The 23,934-nt window shown below is 48.6% G+C and overlaps 1 protein-coding gene across 6 annotated transcripts in view; it reads right to left on the reverse strand.

The window, feature by feature from the left end:
• The window catches only part of JARID2 (jumonji and AT-rich interaction domain containing 2), a 273,116-nt gene extending 250,077 nt beyond the window's left edge, over positions 1 to 23,039 (reverse strand). For 2 of the 6 annotated variants that reach the window (XM_086706218.1, XM_086706216.1), the window contains exon 1: positions 22,454 to 23,039. Coding sequence is in view for 1 of the 6 variants with exons in the window: in XM_086706216.1 (XP_086562342.1) it covers positions 22,454 to 22,498 (45 nt within the window). In the remaining 5 variants the exon portion in view is untranslated. Of the gene's footprint in view, positions 1 to 19,817; positions 19,945 to 20,046; positions 20,165 to 22,453 lie in introns of those variants that run through there. The other 4 variants (XM_086706219.1, XM_086706220.1, XM_086706221.1 and 1 more) reach the window with 4 other exon arrangements.
• Positions 23,040 to 23,934: the final 895 nt, after the last annotated feature.

The raw sequence follows: 23,934 nt of genomic DNA on the forward strand, positions 1-23,934 counted from the left end.
TTTTGGGACAGAGAGAGACAGAGCATGAACGGGGGAGGGGCAGAGAGAGAGGGAGACACAGAATCCAAAACAGGCTCCAGGCTCCGAGCCATCAGCCCAGAGCCTGACGCGGGGCTTAAACTCCCGGACCGCGAGATCGTGACCTGGCTGAAGTCGGACGCTTAACCGACTGCACCACCCAGGCGCCCCAAGAAGCTCCTTTTTAAAACAAGATCCTTGTGTGAGTACGTACTGGCCCAAAATCTTTTTTTTTTTTTTAAACGACTATTTATTTTTGAGAGGGGGTGGGCAGAGAGAGACATAGAATCCGAAACAGGCTCCAGGCTCTGAGCTGTCAGCACAGAGCCCAACGCGGGGCTCGAACCCACGAACTGTGAGATCACGACCTGAGCTGAAGTCAGACACTTAGCCGACTGAGCCACCTAGGCGCCCCCAAAACCCTCTTGAACCTCATTTGGTCTCAATCTTGAATTCCCTCCATGTCCTTCCTCACCACAAGAGTAAAAATACATAACTGAACAAATTAACACCGAGTAGACAAGAAACTTTTGGAAATAAAACCAGATAAAGTGAAGGGAAGTTGAGCGACCAAGGTCTAGGGAGACGAAAAGCCTAGCTTTCCGGAGGGAAACTCTGTTCCAATCCCACCCTATAGTACTTGGCAACTAACAAAACTCAACTGTACAAAGTCCCACGGTTTTCTCAAGACAGAGCAAAAACCTAACCCAGAGCCCAGCAGCTCCAGAACAGTCGCTGTAAAGCCAAGGGTATAGCTTCAAGTTCCAGCTAAACCACATATTAGCCTGACAGGCCTCGAAACCATGAAGCTTCTTAAAATCTCAATTCTATACCTACGAAATGAGAGGTTGTCAGACTACCTAAAAAAGTGCTTAGGATCAAATACACAAATACCCAAGAATGATCCTGAGTAAATCTGTTTGAAGAAAAGAAATGGGAGGATCTGCAGAAGTAATAAGGAAAGACTATGTTCCCTACGTATATATTCCACGTGTAAAAAAACAACACACACACAATTTCTATGGAACTACTCAGGAAAAAAATTAAGAAGTTGAGATGCGGCCGCCTGAGTGGCTCAGCTGGTTAACCCTCTGGCTCAGGTAACGATCTTACGGTTTCTGAGTTTTGAGGCCCTCGTAGGGCTCCGTGCTGACAATCCGGAGCCTGCCTCTGGGATTCTCTGCCTCTGTCTCTCTCTGTCTCTCTCTCTCTCTCTGTCTCTCTCTCTCTCTGCCCCTCCCATCCCCTGCTCTCTCGCTCTCCCTAAATAAATAAATAAATAAATAAAAAGTTGAGATGAAGCTCAACCATCTCCTGACAAAATTCAATTTAAGGCCATGTCACCAAATATTAAATTTACCCGTCTTCAGTCTGTGAGAAAAATCCTAAGTATCCTTCCTGGGGGGACAAGTCCAGGTCTGGCTAGACTGCAATTTACTCCTGGACCTTGATGGGGCTCTGGTCTGCATGATCAGGGAAAGCACTTCAGACATCCATAAATCCTGCCTGAATATGATGATAGAATTTTTCCCACAGAGCAAACGTAGCTGTTTGTGACCACGTGTAAAATCTCCAAGAACAAGGAACCAGCCCATCACCCAAAATGCTCAGACGTTACCTCAAAGCACACTAAAAGAGTAACAAGCCAACATTAGGGGGACCCAACTGGCTCAGTCAGTAGAGCGTGCGACTCTGGATCTTGGGGCTGTGAGTTCAAACCGCATGTTGGGCCTAGAGCTTACTTAAAAAATAATGATTAAGTTTTTTTAAGAAGTAAAGAAAATAAAAAGTCAACGTTAGAAGGCAGTTGTGAAGTCGGAAACGTCACTTACTGAAGAAGGGTCACAGCCCAGTGGCTTGGTCAGGGACTGGGGGCAGAGCAACTAGCTAATTCACATCGGATTGGGAGGAGACCAAAGCTATTTAAGGCTCTTCCTCCCCCTCCTCCCTCTTCCCCACTCCTCCTCCTCCCCCTCCCCCTCCCCCTCCTCTAAGGAGGCCACCACCTAACAAAGTGGCAACCATCTCAAGGCCACCACGAGGTGATAGCTGGCCACAACTTCTGATAAAACCGTGCTCCCTGAGCACAGACCAGACAAAAGGGGAGGCCCTAAATTTCCTCGCCGGGAACAGCCGCTGGCATTTTCCACCTTGCCTGCCGCTGGCGCGCGCCTGACTCCAAAAGATTTAACAAAAAGAGTTATAGCCCCCAACTTCCTGGAGTCTAATTAAACTTGGCTTCCACTTCTGAAAAATCCTCCAGTTTTTATTTTGTTTTGTAGCCCCACTAATGCTTTTAAATGAGAGATGCTGTGAAAAGGGGGGGGTGGGGGGAGAGGAAATTCTCCGCAGCTGCGTGTGAGCATTCTGCCAAGGGAGGCACAGGAAGAAATCTCCCGTGTTCAAAATTTCCAGCCGGGAGATTTACAAAACAGCAGGGGAGAATGGATGGACGGGAGGAAGACGTGTGCGTGTGAAAGATTCTGCCAAAAGTTCCCTTTTTTTTGTTGTTAAGTCCCCGGGGGCCCCTGGAGGCCTGTCATGCTTCAGCGACCCGGGCTCCCTCCCACTTTACCCCCATTCTAAAGCCACCAATCTTTCGGATGTAAGGCAGAACCACGTCTTAGCAGCTCCTTTCTTTTACCCCCAATTCCCCAGGCCTCCCCCACCCCACCCCCCAAAACAACAACGGGATCACGGAAAGAAGCTTAACAGGGAGGCAGCAACCATTTCCGTGGGACGAAATGAAGTCCTGGAGTAAAGCTGTTCTCCTAAGAAGGAAAACAGCAATCGTCTGGGCGAGTGAACTTTTTAGTTTCTATTAGCGGCAGCAGGAGAAACCCTGTCAACAGTAAAAGCCCAAAGATGAGCTCTTGGGTTGTGCCGTGAAAGCGCTTAACGCGGGACAATCTAGCTCTGTCCTTGCGAAAAGCTAATTCGGGTCACACGGGCCGCCGCAGAGGGTTCGGAGGTTTGGTTTTAAATTTCTGTATCGAGTGATGTGTCCAGGCCTTCCAGAGCAAGAACGAGGTGGTGGCCGCTGTCCCTTATCACAATCTCCAGGAAGCAGAGAGGCAGTGAAGAGCAAAGGTCTCGTCACCGACCACCATGCACCCGCCCCCCGTGGAGGGGCGAGCCGTCCACACTGCGGGCGTGCCCACTGTGGCCAGAGTATGAACGACTGATCCCCCCCCCCCCCCCCCCGCCTCTGGAATTCAGCGGGGAAGACCTCAGAGGTTCTGACCGGGCAGCACGGTGGGAGTGTGTGTGTCCGTGTGCTGAAGCCTCAGATGAATGGCCCCCAAGTAACACAACAACACCCTCAGGAACACAGGTGAAATACACGGGCCCCTGGGGATCTGCGTGTGCACCGCCCGGTAACCTCCCACCCCATCCAGATGAATGTACGGTGACAAAGAGCTGTCAGACGAACGGCCAGGAGGCCCCATAGAGTCCTCTGTAATGAAACCAAGGTGAAATCCTCTTCCGGCCTCACCCGGACTCATGAAGGCAGAAAAGCCGGTGAAGTCTCCTCCCACGGTGTCCGACAACACGGGCTGAAACCAGTCGACCAGAAAACACTAGTACCAGCACAGTCCATTCCCAGGGTGTTGAGAGTCCGTCTGCATTTTACCATCATTTGAAACCCGATGCTGAGCACAACGTCCTACCTGGACTATTCCACAAGGGACGCCCTTCCAGGGGCCGTTCACAGCCAGCTGGTTAGGACTCAGGCGCTCCTCTCCATCCCCAGCCCTCTGCTTCCCCTCAAGCCCCTCTCTGAGCCACCTACCTTTGTGGGAAAAGCTAAGGCCCTCAGCCTTTCTTTATTTGTTTATTTTGATGGGTGGAGGACACGGAGGTCAGGAGAATGACAGTCCAGGACACTCAGGCTCTCTCTGGACACATTTTTTATGTTCAGAGCGGTGAGCTCACCATCTCTCCCCACAGCCAGAGGAGAACTACTTAACTAATAGTTTGCCAAGGGCAAGTTGCAACATGTCAACGTTAGTCCAAGCCCTCTGTCACGGTAGCCGGACGAGCGACCCTGATGCGCGTGCAGGTGGAAGGCAACACCTACCTATGCATGGGGGGGCCCATATACTAAAACACCTACTCCTGGGGCGCCTGGGTGGCTCAGTCGGTTAAGTATCCGACTTTGGCTCGGGTCACGATCTCGCGGCTCGTTGAGTTTAGGCCCCATGTCGGACTCTGTGCCGATAGCTCGGAGCCTGGAGCCTGGAGCCTGCTTCGGATTCTGTGTCTCCCTCTCTCTGTGCCCCTTCCTCGTTCTCTCTCTCTCTCTCTGTGTCAGAGATAAACAAGCAAAACAATTTTTTCTTAATTAAATAAAACACCTACTCTTTGCTCAGGGAGGCATGTGCATCCCATTTCACAGCGGGGAACACTGAAGCTGACCTGAGGACGAGGCCCCAGTGATCTAGGGCACTCGGCCAGCAAGTGTCAGGGTGGACATTTGGTGGTCCATCGACGCCCTGATTTACAGGAGTGACTTTTCTAGGAGGCAGGCCACAGAGGTCCCTAGGGGTCACAAGGTGACATTCATTTGAATCAACGAACGAAGGAACGCGCGCACACACACACACACACAAACACAATCACTGGGATATGTATTCCACAATACTGTTGAAAACAGTGAGAACAGCAATACTTTCAAACAAACTAAAACAAGAACACATTGTTGCCTCAGGATGACTCAATAAAAGCGGAAGGGGCTTTGATCAAAGACTCCGTAAACTCAAAATATACAACAGGCACCCCAGCCAGGAGAGGAACGGGGCTGGGCAAATGACGTTTCCCCAAGTGCAACCGAGCACTGCTACAGGGAGACAATGACCATGAAAACTGCTGCTTCCTTATGAGGCCCCACAGATCAGCCTCTCCCGGGAGGGAGCGGATGCGGAGCTCACTCTTGGCCACTTCCCTTTTCGCTGCTACTGTTCCAGGGTGTGTGTGTGATGGCAGCCTGGCCGGGGGTGTTGAGAAGAGGGTTAAAACTCTGGACCGATGTTTGTATTTGTTCCCTATTGAAGTTCTAAGTAAGAGTTCAATTCTTATCATTCTAAGTAAGAGTTCAATTATACCCGCCCATCCTCTCCCCTCAGAAGAGCTCTTTAAAAGAGAGGCCATACAAGCACCCCCACCCCCCACCAAACTCTGCTTTATCAGCACAAATACCACATGGGGACTCATCAGCCCCACGTACTCTTGGGCTCCAGATAATTCATAGGGTCAAACGTGGAGGCGTAAAGGAATTACAAAGAGCCTATGTGACAGTGAGCGGAGACATAAAGCTGATCAGTCCTGACCTTTAATTTGGAGCCCCTGAGCCTCATGCCACCCTTTTTATGAATATGGGAGAGCACTTTGGGACATTTCCAGCTGGGAGGAAGGAAGCACCATTACTCATCACTGTTGGCGGAGATCCCTGACAAGCTCTGCTTTTAAAACCGATACAGACCGGCCACCACCACTGCCTTCCAGCCTCGATGAGGCAGGACTTTTTGGGAAGACCCCTGAGTTGAGAGAAAGAGGCTGGAAGTAACTCAAAGGCACTTGGGACAATGCCACACTATCCTGTGAAAGATCATGTATGCAATTCCCAAACACAGGCTCGCCAGCCCAAAAGGGACTGGACATACTGCCATGGCCTGCAGAAAGGGGTTGGCATCCGCTGAGGGACCCTGGGGAACACCCCCTGATTGGATGGAAAGTGACCTAACCAGTGCATCTTTCTGCAGCCAAGAAGTAGCAGTAACTTCTGTATACATCGGAGAAATTGAGGGCAATTCCCAAAAGATTAGCACTTGGCAAAACAAATCCCAGAGAGCGGAACCTAGAATGTTCCTGCACAGATATCTGAAGTCCCAGCTGACAATCCCATGCCTATCTGGGCTGGGAGGATAATCAAGGCTTTAAAATTCAATTACAATCATGGCACTCTAAATAATGGACTCCAAACCAAGGAATACAAACCCAAGTTTGGGGTGGGGATCTAAAGGGACAAGAACTCTGTGCCCCCACCTTGTCCCAAAGAAGGTCAGTCCCGCAGCACAGACTGGGGCAGTGGCTGTTAAAGATAAGGGCTGGGCTGGACCCTGCCAACACTGCAAGGGCAACCAACTGGTCCTGTCCCTTAGTCTTGTGCTTTTAAAGGGCAACCAATGTGCCAACTATTTTAAAGCTCCAACACACTAATTCTGTAAACAATAATGGCTACAGCCTGCACACTGCACACTGGAATGGATTCCTCAACTTGGCCTCATCGCTTATGCAGCTGATGAAACAAACATTGACAGCTTTTTTGCATTTGTAAAGGCCCCACAGCAGCTGTGGTGATCCCACCATAGAGCAATGAATTAAGCCTGAAACCCAGCTGGGTCTGAACAGAAGCCTTTTCTGCACAATACAGCAAGACTATCATTGTTAACCTAGGCGTTATTGGGAAATATTCTGCATTACATTATAGGGCAGTTCTAACTCAATTCTTAAAATTAGCTCTAATAGGCAATTTTGGTAGGAGGGATGTTGCATTTTGCTTTGGAAATGGCACCAGTATGGTGTATAGGTTATAGGTGCACCACACAAAGGCAGCTGGGCAGAGAGAACACAGTTTTCCAGTTAAACAATGCAAAGTTTAAAACAGTAACTCCTTCTTAGATATTCGGACACAAACGTACACACTCCCTCACACCTACCTTCTGAATTGAGGTAGGTATCTAACCTTGCGAATTCCTGGTTGGCCCCTACGGAGAAAATTTCAAACACAGCTGTCTGTCAGGGCTCCCAATTGGGTAAGCCGAATCCATGACCTGAGCACAAGAGTCAATCTGGGACAGGGAGCTGCAGCAAAAACACTGTGTGAAAAACCAGGATTAATACCATGAGTAAGGAATGTTTTTGACACTGAACTTAAGCACTAACTGACAGATAAGATTCCAAATGCTGACAGACAAGCTGGTCTTCAGCCTTCCTCGAGGACAGGCACAGATATCCACACCAAGATGCTCACTCACTCTCCACTTTCCCAGAGGCTCTGGAACACCCCAGGCCATGTGACTTTTTCAGACCCTTCCCCCGCCTTTCCACCTCTCTTCTATTGCCTCACAATTTCTTTGAAGGCTTAAAAATAAGAGTTGGGAGGGGCGCCTGGGTGGCTCAGTTTGACTCTTGATGTCCACTCAGGTCATGATCTCACGGTTCATGGGATCGAGCCCTACGTCCGGCTGTGCACAGACACCGAGGAGCCTGCTTGGGATTCCTTCCCTCTCTCTTTCTCTCTCTCTCTCTCAAAATAAATAAATAAACTTTTTTTAAAAAATAAGCATTGGGGAAAAATAAATCTGGTACAAATCAAAAACCACAAAAAAAAAAAAAACATGGCACCATCCCTCTTCCTTAAAACAACTCCCCTTTCTTTTTTTTTTTTTTTTTTTTTAACATTTATTTTTAAGAGACAGAGCACAAGCAGGGGAGGGACCGAGAGAGAAGGAGACACAGAGTCTTAAACAGGCTCCAAGCTCTGTGCTGGCAGGCTGACAGCCCGTTCATGGGACTCGAACCCACGAACCGCGAGATCATGACCTGAACCAACGCTTAACCGAGCCACCCAGGTGTCCCACCACTCCCATTTCTTAAAGGAGTTCATTATGAAGAGCCTCGGAAGCATTTTTGGTGCAGGCAAAGCAGACTTGGAAGGACCAAGAAAATCGGGGAGAGTTTCTAGGTAGATAGTGGTTCTAGTCCCCGAGGTGTTTTGCCAAAAAATGTTAACCTAAGGAACCACGAGAAAGTCTAAAGTGAAGATAAGGCAGAGCAACAATTCTGAGTCCTTCCTCATGCTCCCAGAAAGGAGCCAGGGTTTTACTCCACCCCTCCCCAAAACTGTGCGGACCTGAAAGACCCACAGCCACGGCCAAAATCACCTGAGCACCCACAAAAAGTAAAATTCCAAGTCCCACTGTTTTTTCACGCCTAAGCCGGCGGAGCGTGTATATTTCTAAAACTTGTGAGAACGGTGTTTACAGACTGCAAAGGGACAGAGAAAGTAAGACCACTTTGGCCCCCCCACATACACAGGGAAGGGGCTGGCAATCAGGCAGTGAGAGAAAGGAGAACCCCAGGCCCCCAAAGGCAAGGCAAGACCCCCAGAAGGAGAGAGCCCAGTATAGCACCCAGCTGGACAGAGCTGACGTGGCTCAGGGGCACAAGCGAAAGAGAAATCGCCTAGCGGGTTAAAGAGCAGCAAATAAATGTAGCGGCAAGTGGGTTTCATGCGCGAGGTTTTCTAACTTGAAGTGTTCCAAGAGAAATGCAAACGTCGCCCGCAACAAAAAGCTGGGCCCAAATGTTCGCAGCAGCATTATTCCCAATAACCCAAAAGGGGGAAACAACCCAAATGCCCATTGGTGGATGAACGGATGGACGGACGGGCAGACGGATGGGCAGACGGACGGATTAGCAAACTGCGATAGGCCCACACAATGAAATAGTATTTGGTCACAAAAAGGAACGAAATATGATCCATGCTCCAACAGGAATGAACCTTGAAAATGTTATGCGAAGTGAAAAAAAGCCAGTCACCAAAGGCCACATGTTGTATGATTCCATTTAGATGAAATGTCCAGAACAGGCAAATCCAGAGAGACAGATCAGTAGTTGTGAGAGCCCAGGGAAACTGGGAAGAGATGGGATGGCTGTTCAAGCGGGGGATGGAGTTCTTGTGGGGGTGATGAAAATGTTCTAAAACTGACCGTGGTGATGCCTGCACAACTCTGAATATACTAAAAACCAGTGAATTGGGGGGGGGGCGGGGATCACAGTCACATCCAAAATCACTCAGGGAAGAGACTGAGATGCCGAAGATGCCTTTCGTCTTGAACTCACACTGAAACGCCAAAAGAAAAATAGTTGACAAACTGCCAAACAAGCTGGAATAAGTTGGAGATGTGAGAGAGTTTTATAAAAAGAAAGGCTAAAACGGGCCGACACTTTGCTAAAGATACAGCAGCAAAGGACAGCACCGTATGCCAAGAATGTATATATAACGCTGCAGTTAAACTTGAAAGTGCAACGAGGGGTAACCTGAATCTCCCAAAAAATAAAAACTGCAACTTTAGGCTCCCTATTCCCCCCTGGAGCTCTCCTGCAGGCTTTAATTAAGAGCATGGGAGTCTTCCATTTAAATATATTTACTCAATGTCCGTGCCAACTCAGACAGGTCCTTCCAACGAGCTTGGTTGAAGCCGTCTTTGGATTCAAACACTGGGTAGGAAGCTGAGAGGAAGGGCCTCCAAAAGTAAATTAGATATTATTTATCAGCTTTAGAAATCTTTCAACACCGGCAGGGAGGATTATTTGCTGTTGATGGTAGGGAAAAAAAAAAAAAAAGGCAACCACAAAGTACCATCCAAGGCCTTCCCTGGCTCGTATATAATGCCTGTCCAGAGGAACAAGCACTTATGCCTGGGCCAGGTGGTTCTGTTCTTTATGGAGATGACCTCCCGTGTACAAATAGAGTAAAAAGGACTCCTCTTAGGATAGGTACCATTAAGGTCTTCATTTGTATTAAACAACTGTAAGCAAACAATGTTCGGCTGTAAAAGCTTTTGCAAGTCAAAGATAATAGCCTTTCTTGGTAAACTGACTGTTCTTTATAATCATCCTTATTTATACTCCCAAGAGGCTTTGCCTACTGCTCCAATAAATTCTGGAAAGAAATAACATGACAACTTCAGCAAGTCTTGTGGAAGAAGGGAAGGAAAAAAGGCTGGTAGGTAGAAAATGTGTTTCATTTTGGGCTCTGTCAGTGCTGGGGGAGCGATCACATCACTTAATTAGAGCAGCGGGCAGAATTAGAAGAGAGAAATGAATACCACTTTCTGGCTGCGGATATTTCCAAGTCAGATCCATGTTCCTTGCCTCCCAGTGCTTTCTAGCTTACCAGGGCCAAAAGAGAACCTATTTTAATAGCATCGTTAGAGTTCTGATTTATCACAAGTACAAAAGGCTGTGTTTCTCATCTAGACAAGAACGTGGTGTAACACGAAGCTTTGCAAGTTCCTATCTGTAGCAGGAGTTTCTGCAGAGCTAATTGACGGGTGTTTAGACTGAGCTGGGGGAGAACAGGCCAGTACATTGAAGCAAGCATTCCCCAACCTCTTCCATCAGGAGACTTGGCCCATGGTTCAGCTATGCCCAGAGCCCAGACTCTGGAACAATCAGGCAAGCCAAATGTGTTCCTTATTTAAAGGAGGTTTCCTTTCACTCTGTCAGCCACCTTTCAGATTCCAGCTAAGTTTAAACCACAATGGTTTGGAATCCTAACAGTAGTTTTGAGGATTACCATACAGAACGGGTATTTGAAAACATTTTTAAAGACACAGGACACTGAATCATGCACTAACATCTACCAATCGCTTCCCCCAAAGAAGTTCATTATTATTAAATCCAGACCCTCCCTGGCCCCCTGCGCTGTGGAAAAAAGTGATGAACTGCAGTGGCATTTAGACAGAAACCTGATCTCTGCCACTCAAGGATGTTACCACCACTGGGGATCACTTTCATGCATCTTTAAAATTCTTGCAGATTAAGAGTTCTGTCAGGGTGTCAATACCAATATTACTTAACAAAACTCGCCTTTAATTAAAGTTTTGGCTCAACTTTTCAAAGCGAACACAAAAAGCTACTCAGCCCTAACTCACACTGCCTGGCTCAGGACGACAAATGGTCAGGGCCCGTTTTAATATGGTTGTCGCTTTTTGCATTTGGAGAGTGAACTTTAGTCAGATCAAAGGGAAAATTATTTGCTCCCAGGATGACTGCTCATTACGGCCTTAAATCCTTTTTGGAACGGGGCGTGGTACAGAGAAGTAAATACGGAAAATAAACACGTCTCAAAAAAGGGCAACTAACCACAAGTCCCAGCCGAAAGGCCGCAGAGCCGGTAGGCAGGCCTGCAATGTTCAACAAAACCAGGCTAAAATAACCAGGCTCAGTAAGCCGGTGTCCCTTGCCCCCAAGCAAGCCCCTCCAGTCCCGTTCCTAAATAAAGACTCTGCCGAAGGCCCCCCCAAACACTGCAGGCTTTTCAAACTGTTGAAAAACCAAGGCCACTGTTCACTCGGCATCAAAGGCAGTTGGCCTTTGCGACTCAGAATCTTCGATGTGAAAAGGAGTCACGTGGCGAGCGCAGGGGACCAAGGTTTGTGGTGTGGTCGTAGACCCAGCGCCGGCAAGACAACACGCCCACAAAAGCCTTCAAGGCCCGAGAAAATCGTGGGCTCCAATTTGACTGGGACTCCAGGCCACGGCTGCTTATGCAAAGCCTTCCATTCCCGTTGGCTCTTTCATCCTCCAACATCGAGACATCATGACCAGCCCGAAAATAGAACGCATGGAGCTCTAACGCTCTGGGCGGCCTAAGGGTGGAAAAGGGCGCCATTTGCGTAAAACCAATAAACGTGAAAAGTTCTACCTCATCTCTAAAGGGACGTCTTGACTAGAAAATTAAAAAGGAAGGAAAAGAGGTTTATCCAAAAGTACTCTTTTAGACACCAAAAAGCAATGCTGCTTCTTAGCACTGTGACGCCACTTCGTCCTCATATGCGGGGGGGGGGGGGGGGGGGTGCGGTATCCATCACCTGAACGATCAAGAAGTGTGTCCAGTGTAGAGATCAGGTTGCATTTTTCCTCAAGTTAGGAAGAAAAAGCATGTCCTGGTAAGAAGGAAAAGTGCTGAGCACCTTGTATGATTTTCATAACCCAGAAACACTCTGTTCCCTCTTCAACCTTGAGCCTGGAGAATGACAGCCACAAAGACCTGTGCGATTTACAAGAATAACACAGCCTAGATAACAGTCTGTAATAACCGTTTGTAAGCCCTTCCCAGGTTAACACTGGATTCTGCCTCGCCCAAAATGACCTTGAGATTAAAGGTGCAATTCTCCCCCCATGACAGATGAAGAAACGGCGACTGGGATGACTTGTCCAAGGCCACCTGCTCTTTTCCCAGTGTTTTGCATCCCGCCGTCAATTAAAGTACAAATTTCCCAAGGGCAGGACGATGACCTTTTTTCTAACACCTAACACCGTGCCAGAGCATGGCGAGCAACCCGAATGCTATCAGCTCTATTTAAATGGAAGGTCTCTGCCAAGCCAGAGTCCAATGGGACCTTTGTAACCATGCAAAGCCCACCTCACAAACAAGGCTTAAATTACACGCGAAAACAATGACATTCCAGGGCGTCTTAAAGCGTGTCATGTCCTCGCAATACCGTCTCCGTACCAGTATACAGACTCTCTTCACCCTTCAAGACTGTGGTCGGTCGTTCTAATACCACACTGTGTTCTTCAAGCAATTTTGTTTTACAAAGTGATTTCACGTTATCTTATCTCGTTTAGTTCTAAAGCCCTGAGAGAGGACAAGGAAAGAAAATAGAAACTTAAATAAAACCCAACTGACATCTTTACTACTCCTTACAAGGGCCCATATTGGTTTTTAAAAGCCAACAAACAAACAAACCCGCTGGCCTCACATGCACTACCTATGGGACTGTAAATTAGTACAGCTTTTCTCCAAGAAAACAATGTGGTAACAGGGCTCCCCGTGTAAACATGGGCACTTCAGAATCAGGTCTTCCACTTTGAGGAATCTGGAGTTAAGTGAAAAAACATACAGGTAAAGCATACTGCCTGCATACATGATTTTGCACAAGAGTTCCCAAACCGAAAAGGCCATCAAGAACAGGCAGGTGGAATAAACCGTGGTAGAGATCAACCAAGTGCCTTGCAGCCATTAAAAATAATGGTGTTGGGGCGCCTGGGTGGCTCAGTCGATTAAGCGTCCGACTTTGGTTCAAGTCATGATTTGGGGGTTCATGAGTTCGAGCCCCGCCTGGGGCTCTGTGCTGACAGCTCAGAGCCTGGAGCCTGTTTCTGATTCTGTGTCACCCCCTCTATGTGCCCCTCCCCCACTCACACTGTCTCTTTTCTCTCTCTCTCTCTCTCTCAAAAATAAACATTACGTTTTTTAATAAAATAAAGCAACAATAAATATAATGGTGTATAAATGTATTCTGATCATCAAGATATAAATGCAAAAAGCACGTAACATCACTTAGGAGCATGAGACTACATGTGTAAAACTATATATACATACACATACATATGAATGAACGTCTAGCATGCAATTGCAATGGTTTTTAACATTTGTAATCATCTGATTTGAAGGATTTCTGATAGAACAGAGAAAGTCGTTTTCACAATGCTTACATGTGGATGGTCTTTTCCCATGAAAATTAATCAGTTCTTGAAGTTACCATGGACAACTGAGAATCCACGTGTAAAGAAGAAGGACCTCTTAAAAACTTGTCCAAAAACACTAACACACAGCCTTCTGCTGTATCAGGGGCTGGATTTCATGCCCTGGCTGTGTCACTGATGAAACGTGTAACCTCAGTCAAGTTGCTTAACAGCACTAGACACCCCAGGCTTTCTCAGCCCGGAGATTCTCCTTAGGTGAGTTTTTCTTTTGCTGCCAGATCCATACCAATTCCCGCCCGCAACCAGGTAGCAACTGACATACTCCAAAAGCCTCAACTCAACAAATGCTTCCTCGGCCGCCTGCTGACAGAAAATTCAGCCCCTCCCTCTTGGGGGGTTAATAGGGTAAGAGACAGGTAAACACAGATTCCAGCGCCTGGAGATAGGTGTAAAGAGTCCGAGAGAAAGGGCTTAGCCCTGCCTGACTCGAGAACAGAGTAGCAGGCCTCAAAAGGGCGGGATGGGCTCCTCAGGCAACCCGTTGGGAGAAACCAACGGTTCCCGATTGGGCGGCAGGATAGGCCCAGGGTAGAGCAAGAAGGGATTCTTACGCTGTGCTGAGGACACACTTAGTTTAGACTTGATCCTGAAAGCCACAGGGAGCCAAGGAAGGATCATGACCAGATATTCAATTTCAAGGACTATTGTTCCAAGGTCCAGTTTAAACATCTGTGGTGCTCTTTGCACGCAGACTCAGTGCCACTCTAAACTCAACCGTCAATCCGTGCCTCTCAATCTGTGTTTGGGAGTCAAGTGCCGGATACAGAAGAGTTTCAACAACAGACAGAGAGGGTGGGGGCAGAAAGACATTACATCAAAACGGGCTTCAGAATATCTGCTGCTACTCATTTGGTTTATTAAGAAGCAAAGTATAGAATTCACTCGATTCATTTATTTCTGAGTCAGCTATGAAGGCTGCCGGCAGGCCCGATGCTTCAGGTTGGTGATTTCCAACTGTGTAATACCTTGAGCACTTGTGCGGGCGTATGCAATTTACAAAGTGCTTTCACATCAAAAATCTCACTGGCTCTCCCAGCCCCAAGCCCGTTAAGGTACACGGAACAAGTTTTCCAGATGAGGAAGCAGCTCAGTGAGGTTATGTGGCTTGCCCGGGGTCACACACAGCCAGTGTATTATAGGACCCAACCCTGAACTCGGCTCTTATCCTCAATCTTGTCCATTACCATGTAGAGGTACCCTGTATCTTCACAACAAGCCTGTCCAAATCGGAGGCATTGCATTACCGAAGCCCATGCACTAGTAACAAGGCGGATACACAAAGCACAAAACTCTCCAAGTCTTAATAACGTCTGTATCCAACTGCTGCTTAACAGAACAAGCATTCATTCCGTAGTCCGCTTTCTGCAAACCTATGGAAGGAATAAATGCAAGAAACACATGCTCAGTTGTAATCCTTTCTCATTTCCTCCTGGCACCTGTTTCTGCCCCCACAGGCACCAAACACTTGAACAGCTGGCAGAAATGAGAACCAAGAGATAACCATTGTAGATCAAGCCCTAACCAAAACTGTGGTTAGGAAATAATAGAGAAAAGAACCACCCAGATTTTTAAAAAGAGCAATAAAACAGGGCACCGAAAGGTCTCCCACGCTCTCCTGGACCCTTCAGGCACAGCAAACCAGAGGGTCTCCTGATGGAAAACAGACACCCACACGACCCACCCCCCTCTCACTGCATCCCCCACCCACCCAAAATGATATTGCTGGCAAAGGGCTCCTGGTCCGACTGGAGAAAAGGGGGTGTGTGAGGGAAGAGCTGCATTGGGAGTACTGAAGGGGCAAAACTGTGGCGATTTTGTTAACCTTCTAGGATTCCTGGTAACTGAACACTGCTGGTGATGACATTTCAATGCTCACTGGCCTTCCTCTTCATGGGTGGTGGAGCTTGACAGACTCACAAAATTAGAACTTAAAATCCAATTTAGGCCTCTCAGGCAGCAGCAGCTCTCAAAAACAGCTCTCAAGAACTTCAACCAGTAGGGTTCCCTCTTTCGAACACCCTCGTACATCCTATGAATATGTGAATAATTATGTATGATATCCCCATTACTCAAGCTGCCTCATTAACATATCTGGGCAGCCTTTGTTTACCAGGATGGCCCAGACCTCAGTAAGGACTGAGGGCAAATGATTTCCCCCAGTGTCCCATGGTCCCCCTAAAGCAGCAAAGTCAGGGGCAAGAACGTAAGTGCAAAAAAAGAGTATGCAGCCGATGTGTCACAGCCCCTGTGAAGAAAGTTCTCGGAGCCTGGAGAGCTAATGCCGGCCGGCGGGCCCTCAGGTGCAACCCAGAGGGCAGGTGGGGGCACTTACAAAAATACAGAGCACACGCCAGCCAGTCCCCAAGGGGTACTGGGATCTCGGAGCTCTTTCAGAAGCGAACTCACGGAGACAGCCAGCTGGGGATAAGGGGGTAGCTCCACCAACTGGTGTTTAAAAAAACAACAAACACAAACATGCACTTGAGACAGAGGCACTCCTTCTGTTCCAGGAGGCTGACAAACTACCTCAACTTCCCCAACTTATTTCCGCAAAACACCTCTCCAAAGTCCACTGAGAGCTCCTATTATGGTTCCCCTCCCCACCCCCACCCTTTTTGGGGCTACACTGGTCATTCACTTTACTTCTATTTCATCTGGACTAAAAAGTGGGCAAGAGGTATAGCCTTTAACGATCTGGCCAGTGCCTGTTAGCCTTGGTTTTCTCTTCTGTAAAATGGACTCAACAGCCTCTGTTTCTGGTGTGAACTCACCATGGAAACAAACGTAGGTGGTTATTTCAGAACTGCCTGGGCCTTCTCTTCACGAGGCTTTCAGGAGAAGTGGGTGTTGTGCGGCCCATCTAGAGTGTTCTCTATGATCCAAGCTCTCCTGGCACATTTCTTCAAACTTCAAAGAGAACCCCAGGAGAAATGGGCAGCCTTCTCGCAAGAGTAGCAAAAAAAAAAAAAAAAAAATCTGTTGCAAAACAGTGTGGAAGTGGAAAGAAACCCAGACAGACACCCAAGAGGCCCAGGAGGTAGTCCAACTGCTCCGCAGGCGGGACCTAGACCTCACCCTCTGGAACAGCATCTCCATCTGTAAAGCACAGCCCCTCTCCTGTCCCCAGACATCCTAAGAGAACAAGAGAGAACGCACCTGCAAGCAAGAACAGGGACAGGGAGTACTGGAAGCCGGCAGCCTTACCTGACCAGGAGCGAAGGGGGATCTGGCCAGCGCTGTCACTTTCTATAAGGTTCGGCTCTGCTTTCAGTGACTTTATTCTGGATCAGCAACGAACTGAAAAACCCCTTATTTAAAAAGTGTGTGGCTGCCAGAAAGCAGAGTGTTAACTGAAGCCCCGGGAAAGGTCAAAACCTTAAAAAATCTCACTCAGACTGCCTACCTCCCGGCACGAAAGAAGCTTGCAGGGATGAATGAGGCAAGTATGGAAAAGGCCCCCTACCATCCAGGGAAGGACACAACCCTTTAATCCTAAAAGTAATACAACTTAACTTTCAGTAGAGCCACTCGAAACTGGGCCACACTTCACCTACCTGGCCGCAACTGGCTGGGGAGTCTAGTTTAATACCTGGGGATTAAGGGCAAACACAACGGAAGCACTCTAATCAGGGGTGACAGGGACCAAAAAGCTCAAGTACGGTCTGTTGGTCTGGAAACCTGAAAATCCACACCTATTTTAACACTTTAACGTAAACACCTAAATGTACTTTTAGCAACAGATTTGTTGAGAATTCCAGTGTTCCGTGTTATGCTTTGTTTGTTTGTTGGGAAGAGAGTCTGGGCATAAATGAAGTTTGGTTCTTAAAAGGGAATCACTTGCAAAAGCAATGAATCTGTAACAGATTTTCCCCGAGTCTTTTAAACGGCGGGCCCACATCTCATTAAACAGCCTGATTTTTTTTTTTTTTAAGTAATTCACTTTTATCGAATGTTCCCAAAACAGTCAACTTAAAAGTTTTCATAAAAATTCACTCTCCAAAAAAAAAAAAAAAAGAAAAAAGAAAAAAGAAACCAATTTTCTTTCCACACTTGTTCAAAGGTTTACATAATATTTAACTGTAATTGCAAGAGTAAGTCTAACTGGAATAACCAGATTTGGAAACAACTGACACTTGGCAAGCCTTCTATGAGTCAGAGCCAAAGTGGACAGAGGCACATACACCCAGGGCTACCCACCGGCCAGGAGCTTTGTGCTGGGGTATCACAGCCAACAGATTAAGTAGGTTGGATAAGTAGAACGTGAGAGTGGTTATGTAATCCAGGGGGAGACTTAGAGGAGGACCCCGAACAGCAGGATAAGAACAATGCAACTCGGGCACCCGGCTGACTCCAACCATGGACTCTTGACCTCTGGGCTCGTGAGTTCGAGTCTCACGTTGGGTGTAGAGATTATTTAAAAATAAACTCTTAAAAAAAAAAAAAAAAGAAGAAGAATGCAACTAAATTTTTAACCATTCAGAATGCAGGAGCCTGGGTCCTAAGAACGTCATGATCGAAGGTAAACCTTAAAAATACTCCAGCTTGGCCTTTACCAAGCGTTTCAATGTGCTGCTAGGCTTCGTATGACATGTCTGTGTCGTCCTTGAGAGGAGGAAAAGGAGAAAATAGCTCCATTTTGAACGTTAACAGACACCAGTTACATATCCCAACAAAAGATTTTCTCTTTCTAAAAGACAAGAGTTTCAATAACCTTTGGAGCAGGGGATACATTAAGATTAACACTGGAGTTATTTCCAAGGCACTTGGAAGGGAACCAATAGCCCCCAGCTCAGCACCAGGAACTGGTTATGACCTACCAGGAGAAAAGAAACAGCCATTATACCATCTGAATACCAATTAACTCCAGTTAGCTATTTGGGCCAATGACAACAGAAGACACACAAGTCAAACACCCATTGACAGTAAAGTAATAACGATGCGGGTTAACAGTAACTCAAATTGGGTTATTTGGGGACATTATTTCTTCTTCTTTTTACATTTTCATGACACACTTTTTGGACTCTTCACTTGACAGTCTTTCTTCCATAATCTCTCCCCCTCCAGTAATAGCTACCAAAGGGCCCCTGCCCTACCCTTATGTGACAAAGAATAAAGTTTTCCACTACTAGAAAGAGGCAGAAAGCAAGCCACATACACAGCCCAGGAAAGGAAAAACATAGCAATTGAATGACACGTATTTGGTTTTTTCCCCCTCACAACTGTAAAATAACCCAATGGGTGTAAAGGGGGGGGGGGGGGCTCATATACCCTTCCACTACATTTTGGTGTGCTTCTACTTTTTTCTTTAGCATTTTATGAAATTGTAATTATAGCAAATCCTGCTTTTGAACCTTGTAACATGAACTTTTTCCAGTCTTGTTTAATTATGCTGCACTTTTACATCAGAAAATTAGATACTTAAAACCCTTACAGCCTGGTGCTACAAATTCCTCTTGAGCTGTCCTAGGAATCAAACCAGTAATTTGTTTTTGTGCTCAGTGCATGCGTCATAGAATTTTTTATTCACGTGGCAGGGGTTTTTATTTCAAACGCATACCTGCTATAAAGCATCAAAGACCCAATGGTTTTGAAGCCTGGATATCATATCCGTTATTTTCCCTAGGAATAACCCCACCAGCAGAGTGAAGGAAATGGTAGAAAACATCCATAGAGCAAGACAGCAACTCTTTTTATTGTCCAAGTGGAATGGCGCTTTGAAAGGCAACTGTTTTCAGTTATTTAAGGTATTGGGGGGGGGGGGGGGTCGTGCCCGGCAGAATTAAGACAGGATTACCTTACAATTTATGAGTTTCTCAAGGATGCCATTTAATATGAAATACAACAATCATTTCTCCCAAGGCCTGCCATCGACAATCCCACCCCCAAACTCTGCCTTGTTAAGGCAATAAACTAAAATGGCAACGCCGCACGCATCTGAGGCTTTTGAGACCAATTGTAAGAAAAGTGCTGCCTTCCACCAGCTTGATAATACCACCTTACACAGAAAGAGCACACTGTTTTACATCTTTCACGCACATTATCTCTCACACACGTGAGCCTCTCAGATAAAGTGCGGGGCAAAAGCAGGTCGGGGGTTCCCATTTCCATTTTACAGAACAGTAAATACAAACACACTCAGATTCCAAGCCTCTCGTTCCACCGTTCAAAAGTACTAAGCACAGAGTACCCGGGGACTTCACTGTCCAGTGCTCTTCTAAGAATACATATAAATGACAAATCTTACCTCGCCCGGGCCCCCAAAAGGATACAGCACAGAGCTGGCACAGCAGAGGAGGAGCGCCACCCCCTCCACAGTATTACAAGGCTTCCAGAAAGAGCAACAGTTGCTGCTGGACGGCATCACCCAGAAAGGCATCCCGTCCCATCCCCCAAAGTCACCCCAAACATGACTTCAAGTGACAAGGTGGCCAAATCCACAACACAGTCCTTCTAACAGAGCAAAGCTTTTCCCTGAATAAAGTTTCCTTGCTTTTTCAAAAGCGGTGCTGAGCGATCACAACGACCACCGCAGTAATGCCACACCATCAGCAGACCTAGAAACAGAAGAAGCGAAAAACATTTCTGCAGAAAGGAGGCGTCTCCTCCCTGCTCCCCACCCCCTAAATGGAACCCGAGCGAGGTCGGCAGCACTCGTCGGGGGCCTAAAGGCTCCCAGCGGCTCACCTGCAGGGAAGCGCAGCATTTCGGGGCGGAAGGCGGAGGCCGATCGCATCCTCCTCCTCCTCCTCCTCTTCCTCCTCCCACGCCGCAGCCCGGCTCCGCGGCCGCCCCCGCCTCCGCCCGTTCCCTCCTCCCCCGACCGCCCCGCCGCGTGGAACCTCCCGCCCGACTTTTGACGTCACGGAGGAGGAGGAGAAGGTTCCACCCGGGCCCGTCCCTTTGTGACGTCACAATGACAACAGAACGCGGCCGGGAGCGTCCGGGAACCCGGAGCGACGGGGGAGGGGGGGTGGAAGGAGGAGGGGGAGGCCGGCGCGAGGCGGGGGGAGAACCGGGGGGCGGGGAGGGGGCGCGGTGACGTCTCGTCGGCTTAACCTGTTGCTCTCGAGACTGCGCTGGAGCCGGCGGGCAGGGCCGCGGGGAGCCGGCCGGGCCGCCGCCGCCATGCTCGGCCGTGCGCGCGGCGGGGGGCGCCCGCTGCAGCTGTGCGCCGCACCGCCCCCACCCCGGCACGCCCCCGCCCCCTCCCCTCCCCTCCCTTCCCCGGGGCCCAGCAGGCCGCGCCGCCCCCGCGCCCCACCCACCCGCCCGGCGGCCCGCCCGCGCCGAGCCCGGAGCCGGAGCCCCAGCAGCCGGGAGCCGGAGCCCGGAGCCAGGAGCCCGCAGCCCGCCCCCTACAGGCCGCGCGCGCGCGCCCGCCCGGCCCCGGCCCCGGCCCCGGCCCCGGCCCAGCCCGCCTCGACCCCCGCGCGCCCTCCCCTCTGCTGCCGGCTCGAGCACGTCGGGAACACGGGCTCCGCTCCCCTGGCGTCAACTCGTGCTCTGCCTCCCGCGGCCGCCGCCAGCCACCGGCTTGCGGCCGGACGCCCGCACTCGACACAATCCACTGACTGCCAGCAACAAAAAATCCCACCCCTCACAGCTCTCCAACTTAGCGAGGTCTGGGATGGGGTCCGGGGGAAGGGTGGGGGCGGCGGAGGCGGTTCTTGTCCAAGTTCTACCCCATTTGCTTTGTGGCTGCACCCGGATCGGACGTGCCCCGGGAAGGCGTCCACGCTCCAAGGCAAGGTTGTCTCCATGCAGTTTCTACAGCCCGAGTTTAAACTAGTCCTTTGCATTCTACCCAGCCCTCTGCAATGCGGATGTATTTTAAATCTTAAATTCTTTAGGGAACAGCTTTTTAAGTTGGGTTTGATTATTTAACATTGCATTTCTTTCATAGTTGAAGTTTACGTGCCTAGATTAGAATCAGCCCTCTAGAAGAGGCATTCAGCTTTTTCATTAAATGTATTTTTTTTTTTTACAAAAACCTGTGCCCGAAGGTCATCTCCCATTACACACATCACACTGCTCAAAAAGGCAAAATATTAACACCAATCTGTCGACTCGACTCAAATAAAACTTTCTCATAACGTTGCATTATTCCAAATGTATGTTCATTTGGGCTTTTTTTTTTTTTAATGGATTCTTTGATTTAAAGCATGCAGCTAATCACCGATCACTCGAGTGCATATTTGGTTAATCCTCCGTCCCCTTCTACCTTCCCTCCCCCCAAACTTAAAAAAAAAAAAAGCCATACACAAAACAAAAACACTCCCCATGCCAATCAAAACGTAGCTGTACTATGCACAAAACAAATTTAACTATTCCAAACCATTTAAATCTCTGAATAATCACCCAATTTCAGAAGCCCAGTTAACAGGGAGAATTTATTTGTAGTCACTTACACATGCATTCACATACCTACTTAAAAACATTAGCTATATTGTATGTCTTTCCCCCCTAAAACTGGAAACCATGAATTTTTAAACAAAACCAGTCCCATTATTAAAGTCAATCCCAACAAATGCATTCGCTGTAACATGATTCCCAACTGGTTTACGTTGCGAACCAAATAAGCCAAAACGACCACATACATTAAATTTGATGTGCCAGTGCAAGGAACAAGAACGCCATAATCGGACCCTCGGTTGCAACTTAAAGGGCTTCCAACACACACGCGTTCCACGATTTTCCAAATAACATTAATAATAACAACACAAGATCATTTGCATGCAAAGTGCAATATGGGGCCAAATCCGCCCGAGAATGCAGTTTAGTTACATTACCGCAGCCCCCACCCCCCCCTCCAAGCTACACCAAAATCCCTTGCCTTTCATCTAAAACTAGATTATGGTTGTGTCATTCGAGGTCAATTTATTCACTTGAGGTATCGCTACACCAATCTGTTTTTTCATCCAAACTAGGCAGACACGACTTTGCCTGAAAAGCCCTCTTTCAGAAAAGAAAGAAACAGCCTTATCGGACGCTGTGTTTAAAACCCTTCAGCTGCAGAATTATCTATAAACTTGACATTCAGAGCCATTGCTTAAAACTGCAAGTCAAAGGATGTGTTGTTAAGAGCACTTACGTATTTCTTCTGAATGATATTCCTCTTGGGTCTTTCCTTGCTCATTCTGAGATCCAAATGCTGATTGCAAAAGGGGACAATTGCTTCATGAATTTAAAGCCGTCAGAAATTTGCAAAAAAATATCCTGGTGGTTTTTATTGTTGTTGGTGGTGGTTGATCTTGTAATCCGACTTTTCTTCCTCTTCCCCCAAAGCCCGATTCGCCTTGAAATAAATCCGAAATTGGGAAGGAAAAAAAAAAAAAAAAGAGCCAAAGACGAACGAAGCAAACAAAAAAAAATTCACTTTAGTAAAACACTCATAATGGAAAATTTCCCCCGAAACACACACACACAAAAAAAACCGACGCCCTTCACTCCCCCCCTTTTTCCTCCAAAAACTACATCAGCGAAACGTGAAGGTCCTTAGTGTCTGATCTGTAGTTACATCTTGGAAAAGAAAAGGGAAAGATAAATAAAAAATGTTGGAAGTCACGTTTGTGCTGCAGCAGCAGTGCGAGCAGAAGAGTCAACTCCAGCGGCGGCGGCGGCGGCGGCAGCACCACAGCGAGGGCTCGCCGAGTCTCTTTTTTCCAAGCCCCCTAACCAATGAGAGAGAGGCTATCCAGCCCAACTTTAAATGGACTCTGCTTTTATACAAGTTAGGGCTCCTCGGGTAATTCCCCGACGGACGCTAGCCGAAAACTCACACAGCTGAGCCACCAGGCGCCCGCCTACTCCGGCGCCGACCGACCCTGGCCCAGTCCAAAGGACACCGACAGCCCCGTCGACTAGACACCCGAGAACCTTCGACGAAGCCTTCCCGGGCAACCCCTCAGGCATCGCTCCCACGCCGAATCTGGGAGTGGAATTGAGAGAGGCTCCCTAGCCCAATGCATGGCACGCTCGGTCGCTCCACCTCACCCCCTTTCCCCAGCTTGCCGCTCACCCCACAGCCGCCACACGCCAGCCCGCGCCACTGCCCTCGCGTCTACCTGCAGCGGGGCTGCTGGATACGAGTGCCCCAGGACTCCCGGCCCCAGGGAGAGCCGCCTATTCCCGGGGCACCTTAGAATGGTCCCCTTGATCTTCTGGAAGTTGTAGTCCCCCGACTACAAAATGGCTATGGCCACGGGAGCTGCAAACTACAATTCCCAGCCTGCCCCGCAAGCCTGTCACTCAACTCCCCTCCCTCCTCCTCGCCCCCTCCCCCTCATCGGCCCTGCCAACAAACGCTTGGATGTGTCCCGCGTGTGACACTGCTAGAGGCTGGCTCGGGATTGGCCCGCAGAGCGTGTGGTCCGCGAGCGAGGAACTCCCCACGCCGGCCCGCCCCCGCCCCCCGGGCCCCGGCCCCCCTCCCCCGGCGGCGCCCCGCCCCCACCCGCGGCGCGAACCGCCTGTGGAATCGAGGAATCGCGCGCGCGCCGGCCCGAGCCGAACGGCGGGGGAGGGACGCGAGGCTTCCTGGGGGAAGGCCTCGGAGCGTGGCGGCGCGGGGGG

This window comes from Puma concolor, chromosome B2, assembly GCF_028749965.1.
Source record: "Puma concolor isolate L17-30 chromosome B2, mPumCon1.1.hap2, whole genome shotgun sequence".
NCBI lineage: Eukaryota > Metazoa > Chordata > Mammalia > Carnivora > Felidae > Puma > Puma concolor.